General features: G+C 23.8%; 1 protein-coding gene and 1 pseudogene across 1 annotated transcript in view; both read right to left on the bottom strand.

Annotated features, from left to right (window-relative positions):
- LOC105620904 overlaps positions 1-10,666 on the bottom strand; it is a 67,453-nt pseudogene that overhangs the window by 30,100 nt on the left and 26,687 nt on the right.
- The window catches only part of LOC105620832 (major facilitator superfamily domain-containing protein 6-like), a 5,737-nt gene continuing 2,203 nt past the window's right edge, over positions 7,133-10,666 (bottom strand). The window contains 6 exon segments of the mRNA XM_012202309.1: positions 7,133-7,200; positions 7,295-7,441; positions 7,577-7,822; positions 7,905-8,017; positions 8,165-8,301; positions 8,370-8,560. Coding sequence (XP_012057699.1) covers positions 7,133-7,200; positions 7,295-7,441; positions 7,577-7,822; positions 7,905-8,017; positions 8,165-8,301; positions 8,370-8,560 — 902 coding nt within the window.

Raw genomic sequence — 10,666 nt, 5'->3', positions numbered from 1 at the left:
AACGTTACGCGNNNTNTNTAATATATTATAATATAATATNTATATATAATAATTATTATATATATATATATATATATATATATATATATATATATATATATATATATGTGCACATATATATATATATATGTGCATTTATTCACTAATTAGAAAAGTGTCATGTACTTTTCATAAATAAATATTCATACTTTAAAAATAAAGTTAGTAAATATTTTACAAGTATTAGCACATATACGGATAATATGTATTTCTCATTATATTATGTTTCATATTGAAATGAAATAATAAAATTAAATTAATGCTATTACTGATATATTTTTATAGATGATTTACCTAAGTAATAAAAAATAATAAATATAAAAAACATATCTCGTGTTATCATTCTGCTACAACACAATGTTTTTGTGCATCAGGTTTTTTCCATCCAACATTATTTTGTGTACAATTTGTGTACCTACAATTAAAAAAATCTATTATTTTTTTAACAACAATCTGAAAAAGATATTTAATTTTATCAAATTAGACTAATGAATTGCCTGATATTTCATGTTTTAAGTATGTAAGGTAAAATAGAAGATACACTAGCGAACAAAATGCTGCAAATATTGAAAATATTTGTAGAGTCAACGAACCACTAAATTTTTTCAAGAATATACTCTCAACCAAACTATCAATAGAGCGACATGAAAATATTATAACATTATTATAACCTTTTTGAATCAATAATAAACTTAATTATAAGGAAAAATAAATCCATTTATATTATTCATGTTATTAATATTATTTACATTTATTAATATTATTTATTCGTTAATTCAATTTTCAATGTAAAATTAGATAAAGAAAAATTACCTAAATCATCTTTCATTCCTGATATAATTCCTTGAATAGAAAGAGATACATTGGATGATGATATTACATTTGCGTATATACGCTACTGATGTTACGTGACAAAGTATATGATGGTATATATGATAGTGCTATTGTTAAAAATTCTATTGGAACCATCCACCATAATGTTGGTATTACAGATATTAATCCCAACCAATAGAGAATAAAATGCGAGAAAAAGAATAAAAGTATAACCATATCCTAATTTTTCCAATATTTTATCTAAAAAGAAGAAATGATAATTACGAATTAAGAGACATCACGTCGATAATTTTGATTTTGATATAATGTAAGACCAATGTAACAAATTCAAAATATTGATTTGCTTATTACTCACATCTTATTGCTTAAGTTTTTTGTGTCCAAATTTCAAATAACAATTTCAAAAAACAAAAATATCCCGCTAATGGCATAAATTTACCAAAACATAAAAACGAAAATATTAGATGTAGGAAAAAGTTCATGACGTTTTTCCCATTACATCTAACAAGAAAAACGCCACGAATTTTTTCCCACACCTAATATAACAGTAGATTTGAATTTTAAAAGCGTACATATGTCTGTAAATACATTTGACAATCTTGATATAAGTGGCAACTATAATAAAAATATACAAAAATATAAAAATTAAACTACTATTTCTAACCCTAGTTTTCTCTTTTATTCATTTTTCTTAATACATCATAAAATCCTTCAATTTTTGCAACAAATCAAATCTATACAAGTGAATACTAATACAAGAAGAAACTCTGATGTATAAGTTTTGTAAATCTTTCCTTGAGACCATACATCGATTGTATCCAGTTAAAAATCAAACCGAAACCGATGTCACCTCATACTATGCCTATCATATTTCATTTTCTCACCTTTATTTAAGAAGAAGATAAACAAATTTATTGTAGAACAATCTACGCTCACGCGCCCGCGTGCGCACACGCACGTACGCACACGCGCACGCACACGCACGCACACGCACACGCACGCACGCACGCACACGCACGCACGCACACGCGCACGCACACGCACGCACACGCACGCACGCACGCACGCACGCACGCATTTTTTCTATACGATTTGTTAGTTATGTATAAAAAAATATTAAAAATTAGAATTTAATTTATCCGTTTTATATTTATATCAATAGATAGATGTAAAAGAGATAATAATTATAAAATTATTTACGTAATATCTCGAAACAGATTGCGCTGGTCAAAATGAAAGAAACAGAAATATCTACACTTCCAAGGGACATTAAAAGGACGAATTCCCAGAACGTAATATAAACAATGATTATTTTCAAAATTATCACAGATAACATTGCAATTATAATTATCTTTGAATTCTTTTTGACATAATAATGTATTACTAATATTTATTAAACAACTAGTATTTGGTAAAATAACTACTTCCTTTCCAGCTGCATATTAGAAAGATAATAGTACGGAAAGATTTGCATTCTTGTATAGTGACATATAATGTTTCTCGTACCCTTATATAACGCTATTAAGAAATTCTTAAATAAATATAATAAATAAGATCTTTTTTATATAAACAGGTAAAAAGATTTATTACAATTAGCGATATAATAATTATTACATATTATTATAATTATTACATATTATTATAATTATTACTTATTATATATTAATTATTAAAAAATTAATATTCAAACTAATAAATTACTAAAGAAATTACTAAAGAAAAAAAATTTTTTTTAAATGCTTTATATAATATGTAAACATAAAATTATAGAAAACTGTAGAAAATGAAATATATTGTAATCTTGAAATACATATATTATCAAGATTACAATCTCACAAAAAAAGTTTGTAAAGTAAATATGTGGATAACTTAGTGCAGGCTAAAGTTATTTGTAAAGTAAGTATGTGGATTGAATAATATTCTATAGCACAGATTACAGAAATTTTATTGTTTATAATTTATCAAAGAAATACGCAATAATAAGAAAATAAAGACTTACAGAATCTATGCTACAAAATGGTAAATATGCACATGAAATGTTTTGAAACTGATGGTCCAATATCATTAGTCCCGGTGATGAGAGTAAAAAATATGTTAAAATATAGCAACTGCTTGAAAGCAGTAAGCCATAAAGATCAATTTTTTCTGGGTTTGAAAATAATTCATGATAAAACCAAAAATTGATTTAGCAATCATAAATAAAATAGCACCGAAGCTACTCATTATTAATGATGAAATACCGAGCTGTTTACAGATAGAAATGAAAAAATAGCGCCCGTAGCTGAAACAAGAACAATTAAATTATTACACTTATGTATGTAATAACATAATTTATGAAGTTGGAAATAATTTATTTTTAATATTTTTGATTTATCACAATGTATATTATTCTTATTATTAAATATGATTTATATATGTTTTATATAGTAAAAAGTTTATAATATTATATAATTCTTTTATAAAGTAAATTGTAATAAAGATTAAAATATGTTTCAAAAATTGCATAATAATGATGCGATCTGATTTTAATAATCTTGACATATGTTATTAAAGTCATCGCGCTGAGTAACAATCAAAAGATTTTAGTTGTCGCTTATTGTTATTAAAAATTATTAACAGAAAGTGTTGAAAATATATAAAAATGTGTTTAACTTAACAATTTAAAGGTAAACCTTTCCCTTTACACAGTTAATCTTAAATAGGGTCCAAGTGATGACCATGAGCAATGGAAAAAGCTTAAAGTCAATGACCTTAAGACTTATAAACTTTACTTTCTTAAGACTCAAGGTCGAAGTCAAGGTCACTCGAAAGTCATTTAGGGTTAACTGTGTAAAAGGAAAAATTTATCATTTTAATCCCTTTTTCGCTGAACCCAATTTTAGTTTCATATCAGAAATCGCAACATAGTCAGTTGGAACATAGTTAATATCAACGTAATCAATTGGGACTAAAATTGAGTTTATAAATTAAATATTATATCTTTATATATCTTTATATTTTTCTTTATACTATTTTTATATTATCTTTAGAATACAACTCTTTATAGAGAGAGCGAAACTTTACACACATGCAAGATAAGAGTAGATAAATAGTCATTCTTTTTTAAATTTATATTGCTCCTATATAAATGTATATTAATACATTTAATTTATATAGTATTTATGTAACTCTTAACTCAACTTGTTAATAATCCAATGAAAGTCTTCAAAATTTACATTCTTCAATATGAATAAAAAACAAAGTTAAATCTTAAATTATAATGTTGAAAGACAAAAATGTATACAAACACAATATAATTACTATTTAATATATTTAAAAGGTATTAATTCTAATTGCTAATAATTTTTTATTATACAATGAAGAATGATTAAAATATTTCATACTTAGAGGAATGGTTGTAAGAATGTATGTCATGGTCACTGAAATCAATGAGATCCTCACTATATGCAGTTTTACTGTATCTTTTTATATAATTATATATTATATGTTTTGTTATATTAAGACATAAGTTTTAAAAGAGAAATATAATAAAATACGATATAAAATATTTGTATTACATTTTATTATACAATCTATATGTATCATAATATATTCTTGACGTAAAATACATAAATATTTTATATAATATAATATATTTCATAATTTGCTTACCTCCCCAGAAAAAGAAATAATGTTTTTAATGGCAATAACGTGTAATTGATTTTCATGATTTTATGTAACGAATAATATACTTCAATTCTTTTGCGCTTTTTTCCAAAATAATATTAGGCACGTTTAGACAATTTGAAAGACACATTGAAAGCGTTATTCAGTGCTATTGCAGCTATTATTTTTATCGTTCATTAAGTGAAAAAAAAAATACAAAAAGAATACAAGCATTGATAGCTCTTTGTGTGGCCTATTATAATAATTATCAATAATCGTATGTAAGATTAAAAGCGTATAACAATATACATAAATATTATGTAAAATTTTTATAAGTATAATATTTTATAAACACTGGAAATTTTTTAAAATAAAATAACATCATTCCTTTACAAAAGTGACATAACACAAAAATATGATTTTTTTAAATTATTACCATAAATAAATTAGGTAAAAATTATTTTTATTAATCATCAAACTGACTTAATTTCACAATTCATCCGGCAAATAGCGCTTATATTTTTCTTAAAATTTTTAAAGATCATAGTATTTTCTACAGAAGTGTTTTACAGAGAATTTCTACAAAGAATTTCTTCTTGAAGTTCTAGAGTGACAAATTTTGAGTCATGTCATTTATGTAAATAAAAAAATCTTATAAGTAAAAAGAGAATATTTTACAGAAAACATTTAGAATTAAGATAGATTTGATGATAGAAGTTTGAAGAAAAAATTATTTTATTTTGAATTTAATTATTTTAGCTGATCAAGATAAAAATATAAACTAATAAATGATAATTCAAGTTATCTCACTTTTAAAGAAATATTTCAGATTTATTATTTTTGTGGGATATCCAAATTATCACAATCCAAAAAGAAGTTATCTTATAAGTTAGTTGTCTTATAAGTTATTAAGCGGACAAATATGATATTCGATTATACCTACAACAGTATATTATTTTTGAAAAATTATTTGAAGAGCTAATAATTTTCTGATAAATTAAAAAATGATTTTTTCTTTTTGAAACTTGATGTTTGAGATTTAATATTGATTTTTTTAAGTTCTGTCATTTTTGAACTTTTGAAGTAAGAGAACAATATATCTGCGGAGATATAAAAGAATAATAAGTGTAATTAAATAAATAAATAAATATTTTGTGATTAAGAGCATTAATTCATTATAAATATTTTAATATTTACATGAAAACTTTTGAATTTATGTATCTATACACTGATGCTATATAATGTAACTATGTCGACCAATATGATAGAATAACACAACTGCAATAATTGTTGACGATAAACCTTGCATGAAATATAGATTCTAAAAGTACTGTTTCAGTTCTATTATCAATCGCAATTATAACCGTTTCAAAACGTCTACCATAAACGTTATCTAAAGTGATATACATTTGAGTAAAAACATTATGCAAAAATAATATACTATCACGCAGTGGTAGTTTCATAAGTCTGCATTGTCTACAAGTTAAACCCTCCACTGACAATGTAAAATATTCAATCGTAGTTTGCAACTTGAGTCGAGATTCACAGCACATTTTTTATTTTTTCCTAAAAATTGGGGAAAGCATTTAATTAGTTGTTTTAATTTAGAACAATTAATTAATGGCTACCGCCATAATGCGCAATGAAATTTTGTATTCTTATACCATGGTAGCAATCATGTTTCTTTTTATAATTTATTTGAGGCAACATTTTAATTGGAAAAAGCAGCCATGTTCAAAATAATTACGCATCCTCGGAAATGCTTTATATTCTTATATTATAATATTTACACAGCTAAATATAAAGATTGATCTACTAAAATTTCTTCCTGAAATTGGAAAATAAAAAATACAAACTTGCAACTGTTCGCATTTTTATAATACAATTAATAATACATAGTTATATTTTTCAGTATATTAAAATAATACGATCACGCACGACTGTCTTTTCTAAGCTTTGGATTGCTATAAGCTCAAAATATGTATATTTTTTTTAACTCACAACTGCGATTAGTCACATTGTTGTTATATTTTGTATTATAAAATAATAGAAAACATTATTACATTTATTATTATATTATATAATATAATTTACTTTTAAAATTTGTAAAGTATATATTTGCGCGTTTTTTTAAATATATCTTCAAGTCAATTATTATTTAAAAAATGATGTTCTTGGAACTCATATTTTATTTTCTTCAAGTTAAATTCAGAACATATTCACATATAATTATCAAGTGCGAGTGTTATAAAAATGAAATAATAGCAAATAAAAGAAATAAATTATAAAATTATATTGTTAAATATAAATATTGATATAATTAAACTATTTTTACATGTAAATTTATAATATTCATTTTTATACGTAAATTATAAATATTAACACATTTCCAATTCAAGCGTTCTGTATATGTACTATACTTTCGAATTTATACTATTAAAATATTTAAAATTACTGGAAATATATTATTAAATAATTTTTAATGACATTTATAAAAAAATATACAAAACGTTAATAAAATTCATATAATCAATATTTCCAAATGCTGATTTAATGCTTTTGGCTAAGAAAATATTCATTAAATATATTGTATAATGAAAAACATCTTATAATATCATTCTGCTACAACACACTGATTTCGTGCATCATCAGGCTTTTTCCACTCAATATTATTTCGTATTCCTACATTAAAATACAATAAAATGTGTTATTTTTTTTAATAATATCTAAAAAAAGATTAATTGATTTTATTAGATTAAATCATTCGAGTTCTTACCTGATAACTTATGCTTCAAATACGTAATGTAAAGTGCAAAATATACTAACGCACAAAATGCTGCAAATATCGAAAATATTTGCAAAGTTAATGCACCACCAAATTTTTTTAGCAGCATACTTCCCACCAAATTACCGACAGCAAAACCTAAAAATATCTTAGATTTTACACTTTATATTAATAAAAAACTCTTACTAAGAAGGGAAAGAATACATACGTTTATATTGTTCATTTTCTTTGTAATAATTCAATTGTAAATGTAAAATATTTGAAGAAGTTTACCAAAACCCTCTTTTAATCCTGACATAATGCCTTGAACAGAAACAGATACACTGGATGATGATATTACATCTGCGAAAGCTATTGTTGTTACGTAGGAAAGTGTATATGATAATCCTAGTAATAAAAATTCTATTAGAACAATCCACCATGGTGTTGGTGCTATAGATATTAATCCCAGCCGTAAAACATAAAACACGAGAGAGAGATTAAAGGTGTAACCATATCCAAATTTATTTAATATTCTACCTGAAAAGAAAATAAGGCAATGCTTTAATTTATTGAATCGTTTAAATGGAAAATCTTATAATGAAATATAATTTATTGATACCAGATAAAGGTAAAAATATTACACAACCGAAAGCTTCTGCGGCTACAGTTAAACCTTCTATTAATTTAATTTTGTCCATGTAACCAGTCTTTATAGCTAAATCTTCTTCGTACCTAGTAAAATATATAACTTAACTAAACATTATAAAAATTAAATGTTATAAAAATTAAGTTTGCTTAAAATTTTACGTTTTAATTTTTATATTCTGATTTCATATATAACATAAAAATATAAATACCTTAAAAAAAGTATAAACTCACCACAATAAAAAAAAGATTATGTAACCATCAATGGCTCCGACAATGATAGCAAAACAGAAAAATATAATAATATATTTGTATTTTGAAAGCGCATAGATATCTGCACATATATTTGTCGATCTTGATATACGTGGCAGCTGTAATAAAAATATAAAGTGTATGGTTTAGTTTTTTACTTGTTATTTTTAATTTATTATACAATTACCTTCAAGTTTTTACAGCATAATAAATCAATACTGATAAATATAAATGCAAGAAGAAATGCTGGTGTATAAGTTTTATAGATTTTATTTTGGGACCATATATCTATAATATATCCAACTAAAAATGCTACTAAACCATAACTGATTTCACCCCATATACGCTGTCTACCATATTTCATTTGCTCACCTTTACCTGAAAAGATTAATTAATTAATTATAAAACATAATCCCATACGCATAAGCGCGCATATATTTCTTTTTTATATAACATATTTGTGTACAAAAAAGTATTAAAAATTTTTATATATTACAAATTTATTGTAAAACACAAATATATCGACACACATTTTTTTAATGCAATATATTATTTATAATATCAAATTAACTTAGGCCACTATATAAATACATTAAATAAATGAGAAAAGGATCAATTGAACGAAGGAAAGGATCAAACGATCCTATCTACGATCAAACGATCGAATCTACATATTGGTGCCTAATCATATTTTTACATGTAAATTCTAATCATCTATCAATTATATATAATCATCGAAAACATACAATCATGAACTGAAGTTGAAATGATAATATCAATTGATTGTCTATTTGCTACTTAAATAGTATTTTAAAATATCATAATATAATAATTTATCATCTTTGAATTATCCCAGAAATCATCCTTGTGTACAGAATATTCCATTTGAATTTCTCCAGGTAAATATCTCGAAAAATATGGAAGATATAGAAAAATCAAACAAAGATTGCATGGTTTTAGAGGGAGATCATATTGTCTTTCTCCTAAGTGGAGGAGCTAAAAAGATATAAAGATGATCTTTACTTTTTTAAATGGAGTTGTATAATGTTTTACATATATGATTTCTTTAATTATTCTACAAATAAAAGTATTAAGATAGTGATACCAAAAAACCAATTTACGTTCATTTACGAGATATTTTATACTTTATTTCGGTACATATAACATAAAATATTAATTCATAAACTATTAATTTTTTTATAATTGTATCTTTCTTTTATGAATAGAATAATGAGATGAATCAACTGGTGAAAAGAAAACATAGTTGCTTATTTAAAAAATTATCCATTTTACTCACATATTTTTTTAAAGCAATTATGTGTTTTCTTTAACACCAATTAATTCGTCTTATTATTATTTAATATTTTATGTCAATATATGCGGAAATAAAATTTAAAATATCTCGTAAATTAATTGGTTTTTTGACTACCTTAATATTTTTATATACAGAATAATTAAAGAAATCATTGTGTAAAAAAATTATACAATTTCTTTTAAAACTATAAAGATGACCTTCATATTTTTTTGATATCACTACCTAGAAGAAAACAAACATAACCAAAGTATGGCTTCCTCTAAACAGTCTAAACTATGCAACTTTTGTCTGAAACATTTTTCTATATCTTCTATATTTTTTGAGATATTTGTCTAGGAAAATTCAAATGGGACATCCTGATTGACAATTATGACAAATTATGACAAAAAGTATCATGTGTCTCGATAATCAAATTGAAAATAAGATACCCGAATAATTGAAAGATTTCTAGTTTGAATTCTGGAACTGAGGTATTTTTGACACTGCTTTTTTACAGTGTTTTAAGATGTGAAGTAGAATCATTATCAAATCATATTGATCCATTAAGTATGATATTATTTCAATCGTAATTTATGATTGCGTTTCTCTGATAGTAATCGGCATGCAGTTTACTTAACTAAAGCTGAGTTGTTTTGGTAAACTTCAGTTAACTGTCTTACTTTCTTATGTTTTTACTCTTTTACTCTTTTGTTTATCCAATAAGTAAATTAAAATAGTTTATCTAAAGATGGAACTACCGGCCCTAAAAGATATATTTAAAATTTACATACAAAAATATTATATATAGTATAAAATAATTATATATGATGCTCTCAATTGAGTTGATTTGAGCAAAACAATTACAACTAAAATGTTGTTTTAATTTAATAAAACAAACTAAAGGGCTACGAGCAAAAGCTCGATATTTAAGAATATAATTTAAATCGATGGATAATTTAAGAATTGAGAAATAATAGGATTCACATTAAGATATACATTGGAAAAATATATATTCTGAATACATATGTATATATGTATATATATATATATATATATATATATATATATATATATATATATATATATATAATATATAGTAACTAAGTAAGTTACGTTACTAACGTAAACGAATAACTTAGTACGTTAGTTAAGTTAAATTTAACGTTAGTTTAGTTTTAGTTTAAGTTTAA

This window comes from Atta cephalotes (assembly GCF_000143395.1).
Source record: "Atta cephalotes unplaced genomic scaffold scaffold00030, whole genome shotgun sequence".
Lineage (NCBI taxonomy): Eukaryota > Metazoa > Arthropoda > Insecta > Hymenoptera > Formicidae > Atta > Atta cephalotes.
Note: the sequence above shows the minus strand (reverse complement) of the source record. Positions and strands in the feature narration are given on the sequence as shown.